General features: G+C 53.7%; 1 protein-coding gene, 1 long non-coding RNA gene and 1 other non-coding gene across 7 annotated transcripts in view; 2 read left to right on the top strand and 1 right to left on the bottom strand.

The window, feature by feature from the left end:
* Window positions 1-5,274: 5,274 nt before the first annotated feature.
* Window positions 5,275-21,321, top strand: UBTF (upstream binding transcription factor). 5 transcript variants are annotated; one of them, XM_031468651.2, is made up of 21 exons: window positions 5,275-5,655; window positions 8,560-8,684; window positions 10,202-10,377; window positions 10,933-11,016; window positions 11,114-11,269; window positions 13,662-13,726; window positions 13,997-14,117; window positions 14,469-14,579; window positions 14,922-15,055; window positions 15,208-15,349; window positions 15,638-15,679; window positions 15,788-15,901; window positions 15,995-16,150; window positions 16,537-16,692; window positions 16,794-16,904; window positions 17,310-17,398; window positions 17,504-17,693; window positions 18,478-18,525; window positions 18,627-18,698; window positions 18,794-18,937; window positions 19,033-21,321. In XM_031468651.2, the coding sequence occupies exons 2-21, from the start codon at window positions 8,627-8,629 to the stop codon at window positions 19,156-19,158; spliced, it is 2,295 nt and encodes a 764-aa protein (XP_031324511.1). In that variant the 5' UTR covers window positions 5,275-5,655; window positions 8,560-8,626; the 3' UTR covers window positions 19,159-21,321. The 5 variants fall into 5 exon arrangements, with proteins under 5 accessions (XP_031324511.1, XP_031324508.1, XP_031324512.1 ...); XM_031468648.2 differs by lacking the exon at window positions 5,275-5,655 and adding an exon at window positions 5,960-6,109; XM_031468649.2 differs by lacking the exon at window positions 5,275-5,655 and adding an exon at window positions 7,282-7,412.
* LOC116157779 (uncharacterized) overlaps window positions 17,659-25,158 on the bottom strand; it is a 9,505-nt gene continuing 2,005 nt past the window's right edge. Inside the window, exon 3 of the long non-coding RNA XR_004141986.2 lies at window positions 17,659-17,798. This is a non-coding gene — a long non-coding RNA (uncharacterized LOC116157779). The remainder of the gene's footprint in view (window positions 17,799-25,158) is intronic.
* On the top strand, window positions 22,935-23,007 carry TRNAV-AAC (transfer RNA valine (anticodon AAC)). The gene has a single exon. It is a non-coding gene; the product is annotated as a tRNA-Val (tRNA).

Genomic DNA, 25,158 nt, shown 5'->3' with positions numbered 1-25,158 from the left:
CAAAATCTCAACAACTTATTTTGTGGATATTAACAAATGGATTTTTTTTAAGTGGGGGAGGTAATTAGGTTTGTTTGTTTGTTTTAATAGAGGTACTGGTGATGGAAGACAGGACCTTGTGCATGCTCAGCAGGCACTCTACCACAGAGCTATACTCTTCTCCCTTTAACAAACTGATTTTAAAATTTATATGGAAAGGAATTTAAAGAGATACAACATGGATGTTCCTGGAGAATGTCATTCTAAGTGAAGTAAGCCAGAAAGAGAAAGAAAAATACCATATGAGATCGCTCATATGTGGAATCTAAAAAAAAAAGAACATAAATACAAAACAGAAACAGACTCATAGACACAGAACACAAACTTGTGGTTGCCAGGGGGGTGGGGGGTGGGAAGGGACAGACTGGGATTTCAAAATATAGAATAGATAAACAAGATTATACTGTATAGCACAGGGAAATATATACAAGATCTTGGGGTAGCTCACAGCAAAAAAAAAAATGTGACAATGAATATATGTATTATATTTCAGTATAACTGAAAAATTGTGCTCTACAATGGAATTTGACACAACATTGTAAAATGACTATAACTCAATAAAAAAAGTTAAAAAAAAAAAGAAAGGAATTTAAAGAGATACATGCACCCCAATGTTCACAGCAGCACTATTTACAGCAGTGAAGACATGGAAACAACCTAAATGTCCATTGACAGATGACTGGATAAAAAGTTGTGGTATATTTATACAATGGAATATTACTCAGCCATAAAAGAGTAAAATAATGCCATTTGCAACAACATGGGTGGACATGGAGATTGTCATTCTAAGTGAAATAAGCCAGAAAGAGAAAGAAAAATACCATATGATATCACTTATATGTGGAATATATAAAAAAAGACAAATGAATTTACTTGGAAAACAGAAACAGACTCTCAGACATAGAGAACAAACTTGTGGTTACCAGGGAGGAGGTGGGAGGGGATAAACTGGGAATTAGAGATTTGCAGATACTAACTGATATATATATACAGAATAGATAAACAACAGGTTCATGCTGTATAGCGCAGGGAACTATATTCAATATCTTGTAGTAACTTATGGTAAAAAAGAAAATGAAAACGAATATATGTATGTTCATGTATGACTGAAGTATTGTGCTGTACAACAGAAATTGATACAACATTATAAACTGACTATATTTCAGTAAAAATATATATATACAAAAAAAAAAAAAAAAAAAAACCAAAAAGGAAAGGGAAAGACAGTGTGGTATTGGTGAAAGAACAGACAAATAGATCAATGGAATATAACAGAGATTCCAGGAACAGACCCACATAAATACAATCAACCAATTTTCGATAAGGGAGCAAAAGCAATACAATGGAGCAAAGATAGCCTTTTCAGCAAATGGAGCTGGAACAACTGGACATCCACATGCAAAAAAAAAAAAAAAAATTAATCTGGCGGGGAGGGTAGAGCATAGTGGTAGAGTGCATGCTTAGCATGCAGGAGATCCTGGGTTCAATCCCCAGTACCTCCATTAAAATAAATAAATAAACAAACAAACCTAATTTCCTTCCCCCTACCAATAAAAAATTTTTTAATTTAAAAATTATTCTAGACACAGACCTTTCATCCTTCACAAAAACCCCCAAATTGATCATAGACCTAAATCTAAATCACAGAACTATAAAACTCCTCGAAGATAACACAGGAGAAAACCTAGGTGACCTTGGGTATGGCAGTGTCTTTTTAGATATGACACCAAAGTCATCAAAAACACAATTGGTGAACTGGACTTTATTAAAATAAAAAACTTCTGCTCTGAGAAAGACAACATCAAGAGAATGAAAGGACAAGCCACAGATTGGGAGAAAATATTTGCAAAAGACACATCTGATAAAGGACTGTTAGCCAAGATATACAAACTCAACAGTAAGAAAACAAACAACCTAAATGAAAAAATGGGCAAAAGATCTCAACAGACAGCTCACCAAAAATGATATCAGATGGCACTAAGCATATGAGAAGATATCCAACATTATGTATCATTAAGGAATTGCAAATTAAAACAATGAGATGTCACTGCACACCTATTAGAATAATCAAAATCCAAAAAGCCTGACAAAACTAATTGGCAATATCTAAAATGTCCAATATATTTATATCCTATGAGACAAGAATTCCACTCCTGGAAACATACCCAGGAGGAATGAATGCATATATCCACCAAAAGATATGCACAAGAATGTTTGAAACAGTCTTACTCATAATAGTCAAAAACTGGAAACAATTCAAATGCCCATTAGAAGCCGAAAGGATAAATCGTGGTATATTTATACGATGGAATACTATATTGCAATGAAAAGGAATAAACCACTATTATGTGCAACATCATAAATTAATCTCAGACATAATATTGAGTGAAAGAGGGAAGATATAAAACAGTACATACAGAATGGTTCCGTGTGTATGAAATCTAAAAACAGGCTAAACTTACGGCAATAGAGCTCAGAATAGTGGTGACATTTGGAAAGGAGTATTAACTTTGAGTGAGCCTGATAAATGCCAGAAATATTCAATGTCTTAATCTGGGTGGTGGTTACATTTTATACATATTTGGCATGAATACTATGTATACATATGTAAAAATGCATCAAGCTGTACACTTAAGATGTGTGCACTTCATTACCTGTAAGTTATACCTCAATAAAAAAGAAAAAAAATACATGAGGGACAGTAGCTCCAAAAAGGAGGGGAGGAAGAAATCTTTATGTCACTATCTTAAATAAAAACTTAAAAAACAGTACATTTCCAAATACACGTTATAATACATAACTTTGAAAACAATACATTCATTTGTATACCATCTAAAATTATTCCACGTACACTAGGAATTTAAGTACCACACTTTCGTTAAGGCATTCCAGGCACCGTAGGGGTTTTATATGAGCTAGTGCTGGGATACTGGCAAACCAGGGAAGGGCTGGGGCCAAGTGGAGAATGCGTAGCTAGGATTATGCCTTGTCACCAGCCTGGACTGGGGTTGTGGAATGCTGAGGTTCTGCTTCAAGGCACAGGGCAGAAAACTGGGAGGGAAGAGGGGAATGAATTAGGAGAGGGGGCAAAGAAAGAGGACCAAGGGCAGGTTCCCCCACACTCTGGCCCATAGCCCAAATCCTAGACTCCTGACCTCACCAGAGACACAATAGATGTAAAACAAGCCAATCAGTTTCCAAGTGGGAAGAGTGCCAGCCATGATTTTTGCTGCCCAAGGAATGAAAAATCAATAATAATCATTCTTATGATTCATGTTCATCCTGTTTTATTCCAAGGCACTTTACCGAAAGGCCCCTTGGCCCAGCCAAAAATTTCAGGGCCAGGAGCCAGGACACCTGGGCTCCAGATCTGTGTGTGGAAGACTTGGAACTTTCTTGAGGGTCTATTTTTCTTCCACTGTAATGTCACAATTGACATTGTGGAGTATTTTACAGTTTTACATACATCATCTCACTTGATCCTCCAATCCCTGGCAGGGAAAGCAGAGAACAGGAGATTGCTATTCTAAGGAAACTGGGATCAGATAAGGTTAAGAAATTCTATCAAACTCACAAACTATTAAGAAAGTGGGGAAGCTGAGAGGCTCAGAATGTGGGACTTCTGACTCCAAACTCTTTGCTGTTTCCCAGTCGAACCATGAAAGTCAGTACAGTGTGAGCTGTCTTGCTCCTTCACAAAATGCCCTCTGTAGGTTCCAAGGGCAGAGCTGGGCTTGTGGGGCTGAAACTTGTACAACTCGGGGAGGGGGGCTCTTTAATAAAAAATAATACCAAAAGATGAGTCAAAATTAAGTACAGCGCCTTGGGTAGTGAGGCCCTGCAGTGAGGGACCTTGAAGCTTCAGCTTCATTAGCATTAAGGTAAATCGGCCCCTCCTACATGCCCTGCCTATTAAAAAATCCAGACACACCAGCTCTTGACAGGATTTTCCTCCCTGTTTGTGAAACGTGGCAGATGTGGGCTGTGGAAGTCCTGGGAAAGGAATCTTATTTCTCCCAGGAGACAAGAGGAATTACAGCAGCAGTGAGGCCGTTGTGTGAGGATGGAGAAGGCTGTGTACCAGGGGAGAGCCCAAAGGGGCTGGTGACCCAGCTGGCCAAGACGTGGGCCGTAGCAGTGTTGGTGTGGGAGACTGGCAGCCTGGGAGCCAGGAGCAATGGCGCTGTCCCCGGAGCGATGGCCTAAATTATACGCTGGCCTGTTGGAAACAGGCGTTCTTCAGACTGTCTTCTGGTTTCCTGCGTCCAGATAAACCTTCCTCCTCCAAGGAGAGGCAGAGACAGGCAGCCACCGCCGACGGCAGTGGGAGGGTGGATGGTGGTCCCGCCCAGGCCTTTCGATCTCCGCCCAGGCCGTTCGATCCCCGGCCCGAAGGCTGGTGGAGAGCGGAGATCTACGAGGAGGCTTCCCTGCTGCGGCTCGGGAGGCGAGGCCGGGGTGCCAGGCTCCCCTCGCGGCTCCCCGCCGCCGCCGCCAGAGTGGGGGGAGCAGCGCCCGCGGCCTGCTTTCCCAGGGCTGGCCGAGCCTTTTTGACAAGCTGATTGCGTGGCGGGGATTGGCTGGTCCGGGCGTGACGCCGGTTAACAACAAAGGTGGAGTTGGAAGAAATTAGATTAAAGGAGAGGAAAAAAAAAAAAATTAAAGGGGGAGCTGGCAGGGGACAGGAGGCAGAGACCGAAGGGGAGATGCGCGAAGCTCAGTCTCGCAGCTCCGACTTCGCCCCCGGAATCCCCTTCGCCTAAATCCACTGGGATTTTTGCTCTCAACCTGGACCTCAGGCCAGCTACCGAAACCAGGGTGGGAGGGATGGTTGCTGCTTCTTGAGAAATCCCCCCAGCTCCCATCCCCACACCCCCTTGCTACTGCTCAAGGGGAGAACTTTTTGCTCGGACTCCTTGGATCCTAAACCCAGTGGAGGTGAGGGGCATTGAGAACAAGGAGGCTCTCTAAAACCCGGAAGGCCCTCGCGGGGCACCGAGATCGGACGAGGCGGAGAGCTCCCTCGGTTTTCCAATGTTGCAAATCTAAGAGCTTCTTGCTTGCTTTTTTTTTTTTTTAACCCCCCCCCTTTTTTTCTCCCCCAACCCATCCACCCCGCTTTGGCTCCAGGGTTGCAAAAGCAAAGAGCAATAAAAAAAAAAAAAAACCAAAAAAACCGCGCACACACTCAGACACACACCAGTGGCGACAGGGGAGAGTTGGAAAGACGCAGGAGAGAAGCAGGAGGCAGGAGGCAGCCGGGAGGGAGCAATGGGAGCGGAAAGCAGGCGGGTTCCCTCGCAAATCCCCCTCCGGCCCCACGTCGCCTCGCCGGCCCCGGCAGGGGAGCGAGGAGCCGGGCGAGCAGATGGAGGAGTGGAGCTCGCTCTAGGCAGCGGGCTTGGCCGGAGAATGGAGGAGCCGCCAAGCGATCGGCTGATTGGAAGAGAAACGCAGAGCGATGGAGGCGGGGGTAGGAGGACGATTTCTCTGCGGGGACTGGCGGCGGCGTATACGCCCGGGTCGGGCGCTGCAGAGCTTGGCTAGCTTTCAACCCGCGCTCGCCGGCTCCAGCCCCGCGCGCCCCCACCCCTAGCCCTCCCGGCGGCTCCGCAGGTGAGTGCGAGCTGGGGGCAAAAAGACCCGAAAGTCTCTACACGCCCGCCCAGCCAAAGGAAAAAAAAGAAAAAGAAAAGCATTTTGCCTTTTCTTTTTTTATTTTCGTGCAGCCCCCAGCGCGGTGGGAGGGAAGGGGTGAGGCTGAGCCGCCCGGAGGAGGCGGAGGGGCCAGGCGAGGCCAGGGTGGCCCGGGAGGCGGCGGCGCCGAGGCAGCTCTGACGGGCGAGCGCTCGGAGCGGCGCAGCGCTGCGCCGAGGCGGGCGGGCGGGCGGAGCGGGGCGGGCGGAGCGCGGCGCGTGGGGCTCGCCATTAGCCGTCGCTCCGCTTCGCCATCTCGGGCTTTGTCTGGCGACTCGCAGCCCCGGCGTCGGCTGCGGCGGAGCTGCGGCTCGGCTCTTCGGCCAGCCGCGCCCCTAGGTGCCCCTGGCCCGCGCTCCCATTCACACGCTCGGTAAGTAAGCCCCGGCGCGGCTGATTTCGGGGGAAGAGGGGTTGCTACGAGTGGCGGCGGCGCCGATCTCCATGCGCCCGGGCAGGCCTGGGGAGCCATGCCGGGCTGGATTGAACCAGCTCCTAGAGAAGCTCCTCCGCCGGAGCCCGTCACCCGCTCGCCGTTTCCGGGGTGTAAGGAGCAAGGGGATTTTTTTTTTTTTAATTTGCAAGGAGGGCATTTTGTAGGGGTGATTTTTAAAAAGTTTTCTGGATGTGCTGTTCGGCAGCGAGGCTACCGCGAGGCAGGCGCCGAAGCCTGGCGCCTCGATCGGCGTGCGTGCGCCCCAAGCCGGTGGCTACGCTACGGGGATAAGGGTGGGTGCTGGACGCCCGTTCCGGGAGGCCGGCGAGGGGAGCGGGAGAGGATTGGCGTGGAAGCCTGAACCTGAGCTGGGAAGACTTGGGAGAGAGCTCCGGAGCAGGGCTGCAGGTACCCCCTGAGCCTCCCCGGCCGCCGGGGGGCCCTCCGGGCACCCTCTCTGCGGCCGCGCCTCGCCCTCCCTCCCGCCCCGGCCGAGCCTGCTAGTTCCCCCGCGGGTCTGGCGAGGTCGCTCTCGGCGCCCGCCTGCCTCGGCTCCGAGCCCCGCCGCCACCCGGGCGGCTGCGTGTCTCCCTACCCCGGCCCCCCCTCCCCGGCGGCAGCAGCCGCCGCCGCCGCCGCCGCCGCCACCACCACCACCACCCCCCTCCCCTCCTTCCTTCCCTCCGCCTCGGCCGCCCGGGTCCCCCCAGCTCCCGCCCCTCCTCCCAGCTGCCCCCCGCGGAGCCCGCCCGGGCAGGCTGTGGGAGGGAGCGGAGCCGGCGAGGCGGGCGGGCTGGCGCTCGCTCCCCGGGGGTCGGTGTGCGCTCTACGGGGAAGGACGCGCTCGCTGCCCCGCTTCTCCCGCCCCCCCTCCCGCTCCTCCTCCTCCCTTCTCCCTCCTCCTCCCCGCTCCGGCGGCGGAGGCTGCGGCGGCGGCGGGGGGTGTGCGAGCTGAGGCCGGGGCCGGCGGGCGGGCGGCGGGCGGGCTGCCTGCAGGCGGAGGGCGCTGTGCTTTGTGCTTTTCGCCGCGAGGAGCAGCAGGCAGCAGCCACAGCCGCCGCCGCCGCCGCCACAGCAGCAGCAGCCGCCGCCCCAGCGCCGCCGCCGCGCCCGGAGGAGGAGCCGCTGCCGCCGCGGGAGGGAGCTGCGGCTGTGCCCGGCCGAGCGGGGGAGGGCGCCGCCGCTCAGAGCCGGGGAGGGAGCCGCCGGAGCGGGAAGCCCGGAGGCCGCGCTGCGCCGGGTAACCCAGGCGGCTGAGGACGCGCGCCGGGGTCGGGGCCAGGTGGTGGGGAGCGAGCCGCGGGTGCGGTGGACGCCCGGAGGGAACCCGGGGCGACCTCCAGGCAGGGGACTGGGCAAGAGAGGACCAGGGCACTGAGAGGACGCCGAGAGCCGGGGGAGGGGAGGGCAGGAAGCGAGGCCCGATCCGAGCCCCGGCCACGGGCGGAGAAGCCCGCGCTTCTCCGAGCCGTCAGGCGCAGTTCTCGCCCGCCGCCGGAGGGGGCGGCGGGGCCAGTGAGCTCTGCACCCCCGCCTCCCGGCCGCCGTCCTCCCGCCCTCTCCTTGGCTCCGCTCCCCGGAGGCCGGGGCGGGGGCGCCGGCGGGGCTGGGCCGCAAGCTCGGGGGAGGAGGCGGCGGTTCCCGCCGTGGTCGAGCCTCTGCGCCGGGCTCCTCCGTGCGCGTCGGGGTGGCTGGGCGGTAGCGGCGCCTCTGGCCGGGGTGGGTGGCTCGGGGGCGGGGGGCAGGCCAGGCCGCTTCTCTCCGGCTGCTCTCCCGCCTAGGCGGGCGGGGACGGTGTCGGGAGCCCGAGAGGGGGGCGGCGGGAATCCGGATCCGGTCCCCGGGGGCGGTGCGGCCGCTGCGCTCCGGGGCCCGCGGCGGCTGCGCTGCGTCCGGGTCCCCGCCGGGTTGCGGAGGCGGGGGGAACCGGCCGGGGGGAGCGGGAGGAGGAGACTGCGGCGCGTGCCCGCTTTCGCGGCCGCGCGCGCCCTTTACCCGCCCTTCCTCCTCCCCCGCCCTCCAGCCTGGGGCCTCCCCGGGGCGGGCGCACAGTGGAGGAGGAGTTTTTTTTTTTTTTTTTTTTTTTGGCCGGGTGGGGGAAGGAGGGCGGAGGGCGGGCGCTAGTTGCACGCGGAGCAGGGAGCAGTCTCTCGCGTGGGCGGGGGAGGGCGCACGCCGCGGAGCCGGGCTGTCGGGGCTGGGGGGCGGAGGGTGTTAGGAGGAATAGGAGTGCATTCCCACCCTCTCCGACTCTAAGTCTATTAGGGTCTTGGCTGGGTCTCTCCGAGAATGTGGACTTGTGTCTCCCTCCCCTTTCGGAGGAGGGAGGAATAGACTGCTCCTCACCTCTCAGCTCGCCTGAGTAGGGACTGGTGTCTCTTCTAAAGGGTGAGGTGGCTTTGACCCCGGCTTGCCCGGCCGGCACGACCGAGGAGGTGGCTGGACGGCTGGAGAATGAACGGAGAGGCCGACTGCCCCACAGACCTGGAAATGGCCGCCCCCAAAGGCCAAGGTAAGACCACCAGCCTCAGCCCTCTTGAACTTAAATCCTCTTCCAACTCTGCTGTCTGCGGGGCCCACTCCCTTCTAAAAGTTTTATCCAGTCTGTATTTTCTGAACTGAGATGAGAGGGCGCATCATGAGTGTTAAGAGTCAAACATTCCTTATAATGGGGATTTGGCTAAACCCAAATTATTTGGCCTTGAGCCTATAAACTGTATTTTTCACACTCCACTCCCCCACCCCACCCCACCATTTAGAGAGAGAGAAGGAGGCCTGTACAAACCTTCCTTCTGGGGTTCCGAGTCAGGCCGAATGTGTCCTGGGCAGTGTCCTGGAATGGAAGGATGAATAATATGGAGGAAGGGGGAGATGAGAGGGATTGGAAAAGTTCTTCAGGTGTTTTATTATTACTAAGAGGACAAGGGTTTTAGTGAGGCAGGTCAGAGAGAAAGGGTGTTTTGGTAGTTTGAGGCCCCAAGCCATGGGAGATACATACTAACTACACCCTGCCCCACCCAGTGGGGATCCAGGATGTAGGGCAGTGGTGTGTAGGGTGAATCCAAGCATCTGGCAATGCCTGTGGGACATGCAGAGGAAAGAGGATGATGGGTTCATGTGACCTGTCCTGCGGAAACCCTGGCCTAGGTTACCAGATGTAAATGCAAATGAAGAGCCCTTTTGACTCCTGGCCTTGGCTAGCTGTTCTCCCAGCTTACCTGCCAGGGTAGCCACCCTCCAGAGAGGCCTCACTGGAGCTGCATTTCAGTGGCTGGAAATAGCTGGTCCAGACTCCATTTTTTGCCTCCATGGGGAGTTGGGCTGAGAAGACAACTTAGAATTTGGGGTCTCCCTGAAGCAGGGCCCTGGGAGCCTTTGCCCACCTACCTGCCTTGCCTCACAGCTGCTTTGTATGGTTCTTCCAATTTCTATTCCATTTTTCTTACTTGCCACAAATTCTCCTTTGGTCTTCCTTGAGAGGGAGGGTGAGATGATGGAATATATGTGTCTCTAATGTTAGTTTCCAGTTGTGCTAGAGAGAAACATCTGCCTGGGTTCTCATTACTGCCCACACCTTATCCTCAGTCCTTGCACATTTAGGGTATCCACCTAGAACTTGGATCAAATTTAGCTTCACATTTAGATGAGTTGCCTCTCTGCTTCCCTCCCCTGTCCGATAAGCTGGTTGTTTTCCCACAGGGTCCCAATTTACTGTAGCTTCCTTTTCTGCTCTTCCCTACAATTAATTGTGGCCCAGGCAGCTTGACATGTTAGAAATGATAATAGCTTAGAAGTTAGGCAGACTTGAGTCCAAGTCTGGTTTTCTAGGTATAATGCTGTTTGGATTGGAGTCCCTGCTCCAGTCCATATGGCCACAGATTGTCCAGGCCATGTCTTATTTGTGCCTTCAGATAGGAGATAATCAGGGTCTGGGATGCTCTGGGAAGGAAGGGTTGAGTGCTTCAGGACTGGGGAACAGATGGGAACTAGCATGAGCCAGGCTTGATGGCCTTTCTTACCCTTCCCCAGACCGCTGGTCCCAGGAAGACATGCTGACTTTGCTGGAATGCATGAAGAACAACCTTCCATCCAATGACAGCTCCAAGTTTAAAACCACCGAGTCACATATGGACTGGGAAAAAGTAGCATTTAAAGACTTTTCGGGAGACATGTGCAAGCTCAAATGGGTGGAGATTTCTAACGAGGTAACTGATCCCTCCTTCCTGATATATTCAAACATGCATCTACACATACCTTTACCTGAACCTTCCTTGTGGGGGAGATGAAACAGAAGTCTAAACAGGAAGGAAAGAGACCAGGCGAGGTGCTCATGTGGTCGCCCTTGTGCATTTTGGGAGGTGGCATGGTTGACAGCCCCGGCCAAGACTTCTCAGTTCTGCCACTTTCTAGCTGTGTGGCCTTGAATACTTACCGTCTAGGAGCATCTGTCACCTGAGCTGTTCTGGGGATTGAATGAGGTGCTGGCATGGACAACCATTTCGAGGTCAGATGGTCACCTTGTTGCCATCCTCTGGTGTGTACTGACTGCCTGGGCCTCTGCAGTCAGCACGGGCCAGTGTCTGGGTGTCTGCCTGGGTATCAGGGCTCCTAAGTGGTGTGGCTGTTGGCCTCCACCCCTCCTTTGATAACTGCAGTCCAGTGGAAAGTGGAGAAGGCCCACGGGAAAATGAGGGTACGCTCCTGAGTGGTGTTCCACTCTTGGGAACGGCCCCTTCCACTCACCTCCCGTTTTCCTCCAGGTGAGGAAGTTCCGCACATTGACAGAGTTGATCCTCGATGCTCAGGAACATGTTAAAAATCCTTACAAAGGCAAAAAACTCAAGGTGAGTTTCCAGGAAAAGGAGCACGAGGGGTTGGAGAGGCAAGGTCCAAAGAACAGATGGTGTCTGACCTTCACCGTGTCCTTATCCCTCCTTCCAGAAACACCCGGACTTCCCAAAGAAGCCCCTGACCCCTTATTTCCGCTTCTTTATGGAGAAGCGGGCCAAGTACGCAAAACTCCACCCTGAGATGAGCAACCTGGACCTGACCAAGATCTTATCCAAGAAGTACAAGGAGCTGCCAGAGAAGAAGAAGGTGGGGGGAGGGGGGCTCAGGTGGGGGGCAGGTATAAGGCAAGAAGCAACTAGTGTGGTGGAGGTCATCTGCTAGGGGTGGCGAGGGCTTAGAGGGACCTGGCATCAGAGATGTGGGTGGGTTGGGTAAGCAGCGTAGGGTCTTGGGCGGCCACATCTGGTCACCCTATCCCAGGCCCACACACTGTTGGGCTCGGGCACTGCCGCAGGTGTAACCCAGACAGTGCTTGGACCAACCTCAGGCAACCATAGTGTCCTTTCACACACACATCCTCACTGTTATACCTGCACGCCGTTCACTCCTGACATTTCCTGACACAATCTCGTTTGATGCTCGTATTATCCTAATTTTGTGGGCAAAGAACTGAAGCTGCAGGGGGGTGTCATGTCCCAGATCACAACTAATGTCGCTAAAGCAGGACACTGGTTCAGTGGTCTAGGCTCTTCTCGCTGCCACGTCCGCAGGTTAGAATGGCTTCCTTCCCCTTGCACGTGTCCCTCATGGCCTTGTACTGTCCCAGAGCATCAGCCATTAACCTTGAGCAGAGGTTGCCCCAGCCTCCCAGGCAGGCGTGGACACAGTTGAGCACAGTGAGGTCACACGGTCCCTCGCAGATAGGCAGTAAAGCACTGGAGGAGCCTGTAGCTGGGACCCAACTGAGATGAAGCAGGGAGACAGACATGCACACAGAGGAGATGCTGCATGGTAGAATGGAGCCAAGGGGAGATGCTCGTGAGGGACAGTGGGAGAGAGACAGAGTTGCATGCAGCCAGCTCTCAGAGGGCACTGGCCGGCCATCGCACTGGGAGTAGCCCTTTTCCTGGTTTGTGTGCCCTGGCTGCGGGCTCACACACCCTCATTCTCTAAGCCCAAAAAGGAGCTAGCTTGGCTGGGTAAAACCAGCCTTCTCAACTGCCGCCTGAGCCGAGCTGTAGTATGAGTTGCTGGAGTTCTTGACCCCGTGATGGGGAGGTTGCAGAGCTGACTGCACACAACACCCAGACATCATCCTGGGATGGGAGGAAGAGGCAGAGGGTCTCAGGACCAGGGAGGGACAGAAGAAACCACATGGTAGAGTGGACAGGGTGCCGGCCTAGGGGACGTAAGCCTTGGGCCTGTTCTCCCGGATGACTGAATTGCTGTGCACGTGCCCTGCGGTAAGTCACGTCAGTTCTCCAGGTCTGGTCTTTATCTGAGGTGCAGAGGGTGAGCCCGACGTGAGTGGTGCCTTCCAACTCTAAAAGCTGCTGTTTTGTGTGAGGAGGGCTGAGATCGGGGCAGCGGAGGCTGGGCTCTGCTCCCGGTTTAATGCAGGAACTCAGAGGAAAGTGGGGCTGCCTCTCTTCCTGCTCCTGGTGCCTCTTTTGTGAGAGGCAGGGGTTGTGCTCAATTGCCATGGGCCCCTGGCCTCCACCAGGGCTGTCTCTTGTGAATCTGGGAAGACAAGGGAGAAAGGAAAGATGGACTTTGAGTGGGAACCAGGACTGGAGGTAGATAAGGAAGAGAAAGGGGCAGATGGAAAAGGAAGTCAAAGAGTGAGGAGTGTGGAGAGGCAGTAAAGACACAGGGAAGGAGTCAGGTGATGGTGGGAGGGAGGACCAGGCTGGTAGAAGCAGGTGCAGGAGAAGGAGGGAAGCCTGGCAGCAGAGGAGAACGCCTGGGCTGGGGGATGGGAGCCAGGGAGCCGAGAGCCTGAAGAAGGGATTAGAAGCAGGGAAGAAGGTGATGACCAAGTAAGTGGCAGGGGGAATTGTGTCAGAATTGTTAAGGAGAGCCAGGGACCCTAAGGTAGCAGATGGGGAAGAAAGCCCAAATTCAAGGGACAGATCTGTTGGGATGTGATTTGCATTGCAAGAATTCACTTCAGTGCACTCTCCTCATGCCTTGGAAGCAGGACTCAGCCTGCCCCGGCCCTATGGGCTACCTATAAGGGAGCAGACCAGTATTAGCTGCCACAGACATAGGAGAAGAGAGCGGCGGGCAAGGCCTACACCTTCTCCTGACTCCGCTTCATTCTGGGAGTTTCCTGGTACTGGGCAAAGGTGGAGGGGTAGTGTCAGGGGGAGTCCCAGCCCCGTCAGTGTTTGCCAAGTAACTGAGTAATGCCATGTCCCCCTTTTGGGTCTCTCCCTTGCTTAAAGGGAGGGGATAAGACACAGGATGGTTTCTGGGAGACCACCTGTAGCTCCTACTGTCTGGTCCTGAGCCAGCAGTCTGGACTACAGTTGAGTCCTCCCCCAAACCCCTGGAAGGCAGGCCACCAGCCCCCGCCTGCTCAGGACATCCGTGCACATCACTGACTGGGAGGTGAAATAGCTAGCAAGGAGGACTTCGTGGCTTTTGTAGCTTAGTCCTTGAATCATGGATGACCCCCGTCCCCTCCTCCCCCCAGATGAAATATATTCAGGACTTCCAGAGGGAGAAACAGGAGTTTGAGCGAAACCTCGCCCGATTCAGGTAAGGCAGTGGAGCCCAGAGGAGGGAGCCACAGGACACTGGGTGTGGCAGGAGAGGGTAGCACTGACCAGAGCCTGGAGCTTGCCATCCATGAGGGTCATGTGGACCCTAGTAGCTTAGGCTCAAGGGCACGGACAGATAGGAAGCCACTGTCCCACTAGGCCCCAGTTGGTAGGCCTGGGAGCCTTGGTGGGCGGGGCAGCTAGCTGGGGTCTGCCCTGGCAGGATCCCCCTCCACCCACTGATCGTTGCTCCCCACGCCCTGGCTAGGGAGGATCACCCTGACCTAATCCAGAATGCCAAGAAGTCGGACATCCCTGAGAAGCCCAAAACCCCCCAGCAGCTGTGGTACACTCATGAGAAGAAGGTGTATCTCAAAGTGCGGCCAGATGTGAGTGTCCGGCCAGGGGGTGGTGCGGAGCGCACGGCGGTGGCAAGGGGGGAGCCGCGCCAGGTCGGCCGGGCACGGTGCAGGGGGAGCAGGAGAGGAGGCCCCTCCCCAGGGGTGGGCTGCATGGACAGGGCCTGGGCCAGCTGGCGTGCGAGCGAGTGCGTGCGTGTGTGAGCCTGTCCCCTTGCACCCAGGCGGGATGCCCCTCCCTCGCCTCTCCGCCTTCCCCTCCTGGCCTGTGGGGGACACTTGAGTGACCTCCTGTGGCCTGAGGGGGCGGGGGCCTTTGTGCCCCCCTCCCCCTCCCCTCCCCTGGCTGCCTGTGTGTGTCTGACGGCTTTTGGTTTGCAGGCCACTACGAAGGAGGTGAAGGACTCCCTGGGGAAGCAGTGGTCTCAGCTCTCGGACAAAAAGAGGCTGAAATGGATTCATAAGGCCCTGGAGCAGCGGAAGGAGTACGAGGTTAGGCTTCCGCTGCGCTCCTCCCCATCCGGCTCTTCACGAGCGCCTCTGCCCTCCGACTCTTGCCTCCGCATTCTGCGGGAGGCAGCCACTCCCCATCCCGCCACTGAGGGAGGGGCCTTCTGGGCCCCTCACCTCTGCCCTTACCTTCCCCGTCCCCTGTACCCATGAGATCTCAGGCTAGGGCAGGGCAGGGCACCATGTCTCGTGTGACACTGCAGACACACGGCCACCCCCCAGCTTTGCTCCCTGCCTCCCCTCCCCAGCGGCTCTCCCCCCTCCCCGGCCCCGGCTAACCCCACACCCCGTTGCCCTCCATCCCTCCCCAACCTCACTCTGCAGGAGATAATGCGTGACTATATCCAGAAGCACCCTGAGCTGAACATCAGTGAGGAGGGCATCACCAAGTCCACCCTCACCAAGGCCGAACGCCAGCTCAAGGACAAGTTTGATGGGCGACCTACCAAGCCACCTCCGTGAGCGCTGCCCTGGGGCGGGTGGGCGAGTGGGCAGCTAGGGATCTGGGCTGGTGAAGGACCTCAGACCCGGCTCTGTTAGTAGGAGGCCTGCTGCCCTGGGCCGCCCCAGTCACTCAGGGATGCTCCTCCCTTGCCGCCCATTGTGACAGGAACAGCTACTCACTGTACTGCGCAGAGCTGATGGCCAACATGAAGGACGTGCCCAGCACGGAGCGCATGGTGCTATGCAGTCAGCAGTGGAAGCTGCTGTCCCAGAAGGAGAAGGATGCCTACCACAAGAAGTGTGACCAGGTAAGCGGTGGCAGGAGCCAGCCCCGGAGCAGGAGGACTCCTGGAGAGCTTTGGGGGTTTGAAGCATGAGGTCTGACTCCTGAGCACAGGTTTCACACTTGGTGTTGTACTAAGTTTAGCATCTGGGTGGATCAAGGCAGTCTCAGGCCTCGTGTTTACTGTCTGTGGAGGGAAACTAGGCCCTGTCTGGGTTCCGGATGGTCTGCTGAGGGGTACTGTTCCCAGAGCACTGGAGGGTCTCCAGGGAGGCTGCCCCCAGACTCACTCTGACTCCCCTTCCTTTCTCAGAAAAAGAAAGATTACGAGGTGGAACTGCTCCGTTTTCTAGAGGTGAGTGTTCCTCTGAGGAGGGCAGTGGGCAGAGAGAGCCCTGGGGGTGGGTGAGCAAGGCCCTGAGGGCAACTTGGGAGCATACTGGGAGGTCTTCTCTCCCACCAGAGCCTGCCTGAGGAGGAGCAGCAGCGGGTCCTGGGGGAGGAGAAGATGTTGAACATCAACAAGAAGCAAGCCACCAGCCCAGCCTCCAAGAAGCCCTCCCAGGAAGGGGGCAAGGTGGGCAGGGGCACAACCGAACAGGTGGGGGTGGGGGAGGTGAGGCTTCCCATCAGCACCCCATAGACCCCGGCCCTCTTTGCACCTCTACAGGGCGGCTCGGAGAAGCCCAAGAGGCCAGTGTCAGCCATGTTCATCTTCTCGGAAGAGAAACGGCGGCAGCTGCAGGAGGAGAGGCCGGAGCTCTCAGAGAGCGAGCTGACCCGCCTGCTGGCCCGCATGTGGAACGACCTGTCGGAGAAGAAAAAGGTCAGACCCAAGGGGCTGCTGGGCTGTTTCTCCTACAGGGGCTGGCTGTACTTCCTCACCCTGCCCAGTGCATGTGAGTGCGTGTGTGCATGTGCCGTGTGCGTGTGCGTGTGTAGTGAGGTGTGAGCCACAGGCGCGTCTAGGCGCAGATGGTGGGGCTGGGAACCCAGCGAGCCGGAAGGCGGGAAGCTGTCAGCTGAGGGCTGTGGGCTCCCAGGAGAGCAGGGCGGTTGGCGGGTTGATCCCCTGGCTGGAGACATCTGCACCAGCCCACGCCTCTGCCCACCCCACCCTAGCCAGTGAGGGAGAGCCTTCAACTGCTGGACGAGCCACGCGCGCCCCCTGGGGGTGGCTGGAAGACTGACGCTTCTGCCTTCCCTCCGCAGGCCAAGTACAAGGCCCGGGAGGCGGCGCTGAAGGCCCAGTCTGAGAGGAAGCCGGGTGGGGATCGCGAGGAACGGGGCAAGCTGCCCGAGTCGCCCAAGAGAGCCGAGGAGATCTGGCAACAGAGCGTCATCGGCGACTACTTGGCCCGCTTCAAGGTGACAGGCAGTGGGAAAGGGGTTGCTCTGCCACCACCCACGCAGACCTCCTCCAGCCCTAGGTGACCCCTCCCACAGCTGACACCCCCGTCTGTCCCCAGAACGACAGGGTAAAGGCCTTGAAAGCCATGGAAATGACTTGGAACAACATGGAGAAGAAGGAGAAACTGATGTGGATTAAGAAGGCGGCTGAAGACCAAAAGCGATATGAGGTGGGAAGGGGACTGCTAGCGTGGTGGGGCAGGGTGGAGCACCTCCCTCCACTGAAAGCTCGGGCGTGCCCTTCTAGGGGAGAAGCTTTGCTCATTGCATGGGACTTGGAGCCAGAAGTTCCAGCTTGGGTTATGTGACCCTGAGCAGGTCTCTTAACTTCCTTTTCTGAGCCTCAGTCATGCATCAGTAAAATGAGGGCGAGGATACTAGTCATGTGAGGGCAACTATGAAAGCACTTTCAAATGGCAGTGACCACCGACACAGGTGTGAGTAGTTAAGAGGTTGCTTGCTGGCTGTGCCTCAGTTTCTCCTCCTTCCTGGGCTATAAAAGGAGACTCAGCTAAGAACTTAATGGCATGGGACAGGAGAAAGGATGAGTGTAACCTTTCTGGGTTTCCCCATAGAGAGAGCTGAGTGAGATGCGGGCACCCCCAGCTGCTGCCAATTCATCCAAGAAGATGAAGTTCCAGGGAGAACCCAAGAAGCCACCCATGTGAGTCTGGGAGCTGGACCCCACCCTAGGGGTGGGGGTGGGGTCAGGGTGGGAAGGCTGCTTTGTTGGGATCCTGACCCTCCCTGCACCACTCCTGATTCCCAGGAACGGTTACCAGAAGTTCTCTCAGGAGCTGCTGTCCAACGGGGAGCTGAACCACCTGCCCCTGAAGGAGCGCATGGTGGAGATTGGCAGCCGCTGGCAGCGCATCTCCCAGAGCCAGAAGGAGCACTACAAAAAGCTGGCCGAGGAGCAGCAGAAGCAGTACAAAGTGCACCTGGACCTTTGGGTCAAGGTGAGAGGGCAGGGGACCCTAGGGAGGAAAAAGGAGGCATCATGCTGGCTGGTCTGCATTCACGATTTCATTCAGTATTTCAGCAGTCCTTCAGGGTAATTATTCCTGTCAAAGATAAGGAAACCAAGACTCAGAGAGGTTAAGTAACTTATCCAAAGTCACACAGCTAATAAGTAGGAAAATCCAGATCAGACCATCAGACTGCTTTTTCCTCCCCCCACCTGGGACCGGGGAACCTCTCCTAGTCTCTGGCTCGGTCCCCAGCCTCTGAGCTCCTTCTGTGCCTTGCTTGAGCAGTCAGATCTGTAAAGTGTGGAGAGTCACTTATGTCCTCAGCCACCCAGGCTGATTGGCCAAGGACCCAGGGAAACAGTAGGATTTAAATGTTCCAGAAGTTTGGTGAGCCGCAGACTCCAGGCTTGATATCCAGGTAGGAGTGATGAAGTCAGGCTACGGAAGTAATCATGGGGGGCTTCTCTTGAGTTGAGGAAGGCCCTGGCTCTGAAGCCTCCATTTGGGTAGAGCAACAGGACAGACATGAAAACCAAGTCTTAGGACAGAGTGGCTTAGAAAAGGATTCAGGGCATCTTAAGCAGAAATACTGGAAGCTGTGTTCTCAGATCCCTGGGGTTCTCTGCAGAGACCCAAGGTAGGGGGAGACTGGATGGGTGAATATGGGGTGGGGGTAAATGCTCAGTCCACTTCCTGGCACTTGGCCAGCATATTCAATCAGCAGTAGTTTGGGTCATGTTCCAACCACCACCTCCTTCTCTGTCTCCCCCAGAGTCTGTCTCCCCAGGACCGCGCAGCATATAAAGAGTACATCTCTAGCGTGAGTCTGGAAGCAGGGTGGCATTGGGATAAAGTGGGGTTTGGGGGGAGTCTGGAACTCATGGCTACTCCCTTTGCCTAAGTCCTCATCATCTCCTACAGAAACGTAAGAGTATGACCAAGCTGCGAGGCCCGAACCCCAAGTCCAGCCGGACTACCCTGCAGTCTAAGTCGGTAAGGAGACCATCCCACAAGGGAGGCCGGGATGGGGGTCTGTGGTGCCTGGAGTGGCATGGCAGGGAGCACTGATGTGCTTCCATCCCTCCCAGGAGTCTGAGGAGGATGATGAAGAGGATGAAGATGAGGATGATGAGGATGATGAGGAGGAAGATGATGAGAATGGGGACTCCTCTGAGGATGGCGGGGACTCCTCTGAGTCCAGCAGCGAGGATGAGAGCGAGGATGGGGATGAGGTGGGGTGGACAGGGCTTGGTGGGTAAGGTCTGGGAGGTGGGGGGGTGCCCTGCCAGGATGGCCACCTGGTGACCACACATTCCTTGCCTCCCAGAATGAGGAGGATGATGAGGATGAGGATGATGACGAGGACGATGACGAGGACGAGGACAATGAGTCCGAGGGCAGCAGCTCCAGCTCCTCCTCCTCGGGGGACTCCTCGGACTCTGACTCCAACTGAGGCTCAGCTCCACCCGGGACTCCCCTCCCCAACTGACCACCTTTGTTTCTCCCCCATGTTCTATCCCCTGCCCCCTAGCCTCCCCCACTTTCTTTCTTTCTTTCTTTCTTTTTTTTAAACAAAATACGGTGGAGGGGGAGGCACTGGAGAAGCCCAGGCCAGAACTTTGTGTCCTCAGAGACATCAGCCCGGGGGAGCCCTCCAGGGAGTGCAACCATCAGACTGAGCCACCACTGGACCAGCCCAGCCCACCCTTCTTCTGCACTTGCGGTTCCGGCATGGACAATGGACCTGGAGTGGGATGGGGGGTGTCCCAAAGAGTCCAGTGAGGCCCCCTACATCTGCAGCCCAACCCAAGGGAGGGTGGAAGCTTGGGGAAGACCCATTTCTTCCCAGAGGGACTTGCTGCCTGAACCCTTACATTGGAACTGGAGGCAGGGAACATGTGGGGAGAGGAGGGCAGGTGTCTATGAGAAAATAGGCACCGCCCCATGGCCCTCTCCCCTGCCCCCCTGCAGGAAGGAGCTGCCTGGACCCACTCATGGGGGGAGGGGGCAGAAGTGTTTTTTATATATGTGTATATATTTTTTTTTTTAAGCTCTGAGCTGTCAACGAGACGTTTCCTACCGATCTCGGCTGCCGTCTCTGTTGTCATTTCTGGGAGAGGGAGGGTTTAGGGGGGTGGTTTGGGACTTTTTTTAAACGGTCTTGATGCGTGTGGAAAAGTGTGTGTGTGTGCGTGTGCGTGTGTGGCCTGTACATAGCATGGGTGCACCTGTGGATGCGTGCAAAGGCACATGTGTATTTGTGTGTGTAAGAGAGAAGGAGAAGCCCACCTCAGTCTGTGAATCTGGTAAAAGGGTTGGTAAGGGCCAGGGAGACATTGATCCTGGTGGGGATAGGCTGGGTGGCCCCTTTCTCCATATCTTCTGCTTTGCCTAATCTTTGATTCAATTTTGGGAGTGTGCTGAAGCCACTCTGATGCTTCCTATACTGATTTCTCTTGGCTGGGGCCATATGACTGAGCTGCCGCTGGTTTCCAATATCCAGCAGGACAGTGGGGAGGGAAACAGACCAGGAAAACCTTAAAGCTTTGATTTGGTGGGAAAGGTCTCCACAGCTCATCTGAGAGTCATCTGGCCATCCTAGGCTCTGAACCTGGGCCTCAAGAGATGTGTTAGAAGTGCTTTACTTACACATCCCTCTTGCCTTTCCCCTTATCTTTCAGCTCCCCCACCCCCATTTCCTTTTATTTCTCAGGTCTGCTCCCCCCACCATAGCCCACAGCTGGGGAAGAGGTCTCCAAAAGCTGCTTTTGCAGCTGTCCTAACTCTTCCTAGCCATCCCCCAAATTTTGGCACCCTGATTCCTAGACTCTCAATAAGCCAAGCCACCTTTTCTATGTGGGTTTAATTTTTGTGTGTGTGGTTTTTGATTAAACTTTGGCTTCTTTTTTTTTAAGCAATCATGTCAGTGACCTATTTAATTGGGGCTTTGTGCTTTTCTACCTTCCCCCTCTGAATGAAAGCCAAGGGATGGGGGAAAAGTGGGAACTCTGCCTAGGTTGGGTAGGAAAGGTGGGTCCTGCTCCCAAAGGAAGGCAGTCTGCTTTGCCTTGGACTTGGTGCTGGGGGTGGGGGGAGCTAAGGAGGGACACTCCCCACACCCATGCCCCTTCCTTTGTCCTGATCCTGAGATTATGTACAGGGGTTCATAGGTTCTATTTCTTCCCAAGAGCCCCAGCAAAGAACCTTATTTCCCTGTTTGAATGCCCCTGTGCTGTTGTGTTTTAGTGGAATGTGTTTTCATTTAAAAACAACTTTGAACGGGGCACTTTTTTTTCCTCCTGTTTCAAAAATTAAAAAATTCTTACAGTACAAACAGCAGGGCTGGGGTGGGGTGGGGGTGTTGGTGCTGTAAGAGGTCACTCTGAGTGCATTTTGGCACTGGGATAGGATGGCTGGGGTGGGAGGACCCTCACTCCCCCCCCCCTTTTTTTTTCTAGTATTTAAGGAGTGTTTTTGTAGGTTTCAACAACCACAACTTGAATTTGTATCATGGGAGGTGGGAGGGAATGGCTTAGAGGTGTCTGCCTAAGCTTAAGGCCAACTGTGGAAGTTTTGTTTTCCCTTTTTTTGTACAATAAAGTAAAAAACAAAGGTTTGACTGCTGTCTGATCACTGGATTAAGTGAAGGGGGAATGGTCGCAAGGGTGACCCAACAAGCTCAATGTGGAAAGACCCTTGAAGCCAACTTGTTTGCCCCTTCTTTCTGGAACCATCTTCCTCTTTTCTAAAGATTCCGTAAGTAACCTACCTTCACATTGTTTTGTGAAGTACTGTTTACTTGCACTTTCTTAATTCAGTTCACCTTGGATTGCCAGACCACTAAGGACTGAGAATTTGGAAGACAAACATTCTTTTCTCCCAGAGTACACTGCCTAGAAAAATGGGGGTGGTGAACCATTAAGATCAGGGGTTCACCCTGGTCATGCTAGGGTTTATCATTGGGAATTGGAGTAACCTTCCCACCTCGAGTCCTCAGCCTCACCCAGGGTTAGGAATGATTTTCCTAACTCCCCAGACCTCTGATGGAAGTGAACTAAGCCGAGATGACTCGCTCTCTGCGGCTAAGGAATCCAGCCTTTCCTGCACAGGCCTTGGCTGGGCTCCTGGAGTCACCAAGGGCTAAAGACCCAGGCCCATCTAAGACTTCTCTCTTCACCCCACACTTCTCTCTTATTCTTGGCCAAACTACTGAAAAGCTCCTTGGCCCTCATGGTCTCCCATTTCCTCACCTCTCACTCACCATTGTCCTGAAGTGACCCTGAGGTCACTAACATGCTCATCATTACAAACTCAGTGGACACTTGTCCGTCTCTTGATGTCTTGGTCCACTCAGTTGACATCGGCTCCTCCTCGTTCTATCCTAGGTGTTCAGGTCACAAGAACCTCCAATTATCACCACAGGTAACCATTACCAAAAGGGATATCTACAGAGACTGCTCTTCCAAGCTGCAGACTGTGTTGGGTAGATTTTAGTGTATTCTCTGGGATATCTTGCAGGCACCTCATACCTCAGGACTCCAAAAGATCACCCACCATCTAGTCATTCAATCTAGAAATATCAGCCTTGACTCCCTCCCTCTTCATCTCTTAATGAAAGGAGATGAAATTCACGTATCTAGACCTGCCTATTCCACTTCCTGTATCTCTCTCGAATCCATCTACCTGCTGCCATCCTCATCCTATTCAAGACACCACCATTGCTCAACTTCTGCAAAGATCTAAAACTGGTCTTGCTGCTGGCATTCTTACCCCTACAGTCCATTCTGCACACAGCAACCAAATCTGTCCTTTAAAAACAAATCAGATGACTTCTGCACTTATAACTTACATGACCCTACAAGGCCTGGCCCCTGTTTCCCTTCTCTTACCCATCTCTTCCTAATCACTCACAATAATCCAGCCAAGGGATCTCCCTTTTGTTCCTCAAACACACCTACCACAGGGCCTTTGCACTTATTCTCTCTGCCCAAAATTCTATTCCCCCAATACCACATGTATCTTGTTTTTCTCATCCCTCAGACTTAAGTTCAAATGTCCCCTCACAGGCCTTCCCTGACCACCCTCTCTAAAGAGACCTCCTCCTATACCTCCTTGTTCTGTTGTCTATCTCCCCAAATAGAAGACAACTTATCTGCTAATTCATTACAATAACCCCAGCACCTAAGATTGCCTGGCATACATTTGACACTCAAGCAACATTTGTTGGGGGGAGAGTATAGCTCAGTGGTAGAGCGTGTGCTTAACATGCACGAGGTCCTGGGTTCGATCCCTGGTATCTCCATTTAAAAAATGAAATAATACCTACCTACCTATCTATCTATGTATCTATCTATCCTACGAAAAGAAAAAAGAAACATTTGTTGAATGAGTGAATAAGTATGGCCCACAAGGCCCTGTGGAATCTGGTACCACTGCTGGCCTGTCTGCTCAATTCCAGCTACACAAGTCAATGTTCCTCTTTACTTCTCTTCCTAGGTAACTCAGGGCTTCACTTAAAAGATCACTTTCTCAAGGGGGCCTTCCCTGACCCCCTGAGAAAAAGATCTCCATGCATTTGTCTTTTTCAGCAGCCTGGATGCCTTCACATTCAATCTTCTTTCTTCCACATTAGGCTTTGCTGAGCTGTAGGTGCCACTAGAACAAGGTCTGCATGTCTCTCTGGCTTGTTGCTGTAACCCCAGGGCCTCACCCAGAGCCTGGACCAGCATAGTCCTTAGCGTTTATTGACTGGTGCTAACTGTGGAGACTGGGCACGTGCCCAACGAGGTCACCACCACAGAGAAGCTCAGGCCAAGTGCCAAATGAATAGTACAGTCCAGTTTTAAAGGAGTTTGAAGGTGACCACGGGTGGAGAAGTGAGGCAGGATTTAGGTAAACAAGGAGACAGGAAGGCTTTGTGGGCATATCTAAATTCCTTAAGGCAGGATATACTGGACATATTCCGAGACTCAGAAACAGATCAGCATCATCGGAGTGGAGAATTCCTGATTCAGGCTGTGGAGATATCTGAAGGCGTGGCCTCACTACTTTGCTCTAGACCCAAATTCAACCACCTTCTGAGAGTCCCCACCATAACTCCAACATAACGTGACTGAACTTGTCATTCTTCTGTATCCTCACATCTCCTCCTCAGAGCTCCCCATTTTGATTAAAGATGTTTTCAGGATCTCTCCCGCCTTTACCCCACACACCTACTACTTCTAAGGTAAACAGACTCCACGCTCCAGAATGATCTACTTAAAATCCATGTCTGGCCAAATGATTCCCCTTAAATTCCCCTTCAGGACTCCTCATAGCCTGGAGAGTTAAAGCCCAGAAACTCCTCAGGACACCGTTGGTCCTGTATGTTCTGACCTGCTTACATCCTGCTGCTTCCCTACCCGTTCCTATGAGCCCAGACTTCTGGGCAACTCACTTTTGAAACTTCTGTTTGAGATGTCTAGTGCCTTCTTGGACTGCTTTGACATGGTTCAGCCCCCACTATGAGAAGCCTTTCCTGACCAACTCTTCTACATCATTTGATCCCTCCTCCTGGCCACCTCTGTCCCCTATGCTTATCTCTCCTATTTTTAATCACACTGTTTGGCAATACTTTCTTATAGGTCTGTCTGCCCTACAAATTGTGAACTTCTTGAGGAAATACAACTGTCTTATTTTATATTTGCTTCCCAGCACTCATGCACGTAAGAATTCTTAACAGCACACCCTAAGAACAGCAGCTAAGATTTACCAACACTTGGACTGAGCTAAGAGTTTCACATGCACTGACTTGTCAATCCCCACAACAACTTAATGAAATAGGTACTATCACTACAGCGGGTGACAACAGAGGAAACTGAGGCAACAAAGAGCTCATTTGCCCAAGTTCATTTGTCAGGTTCACAGATTTAAATTCAGATCTGCTTCCTGGTCTAAATCACTTAGGACTATTGCTTCAATAAGTGTTTGCTGAAGGCTAGAGAGTCAATGATGGTCCCAAAGCATATGATTTAAGCCTTTTCTAGTTTAATCTTATCTTGTAAGGGAAGAGGGCTGTCATACACCAGTTCCAGGACTCCAGACAGAGAGTAACCGAAATGGAAGTGCCAGTTCAGGCACCTACTGGGGCTGGGAAAGACCCTTTGCTCCAGAAGGTAAAGAGGGCCTGTGAGACCGCGAGGATATGGGCACACCCTGGGGAGTAGCACTGGGTCGGAGGAAGGGTCTGGCCAGTGCCCGGCAGGCTGTGAACAGGAGAGGTGGGGGGGGGGGGTCTAGCGTGGGTTCCGGAAGCAGGAAAGGAGAGCAGGTGTGGGATCTAAATTAGGACGAGGGCTGGGAGGGCGCTCGGCTCAGAATGGCACAGCTCGGCCTCCGCCCTCAGCGGAGGACCCTCATCTCGGGCGTCTGTTGGTTCCTGGGCCTGGAGTCGGCCGAGACCCGCCCAGAAACA

The sequence above is a fragment of the Camelus dromedarius genome, chromosome 16 (assembly GCF_036321535.1).
Source record: "Camelus dromedarius isolate mCamDro1 chromosome 16, mCamDro1.pat, whole genome shotgun sequence".
In the NCBI taxonomy this organism is placed as follows: Eukaryota; Metazoa; Chordata; class Mammalia; order Artiodactyla; family Camelidae; genus Camelus; species Camelus dromedarius.
This window is presented reverse-complemented; position numbering and strand designations above follow the sequence as displayed.

Coding starts and splice junctions, on each gene's coding strand:
- UBTF (XM_031468651.2), top strand. CDS start 8,627: ATGAACGGAGAGGCCGACTGCCCCACAGACCTGGAAATGGCCGCCCCC. Junction 11,017..11,113: donor ACAAAGGCAAAAAACTCAAG/GTGAGTTTCCAG, acceptor CCCTCCTTCCAG/AAACACCCGGACTTCCCAAA. Junction 18,699..18,793: donor CTACCCTGCAGTCTAAGTCG/GTAAGGAGACCA, acceptor CATCCCTCCCAG/GAGTCTGAGGAGGATGATGA.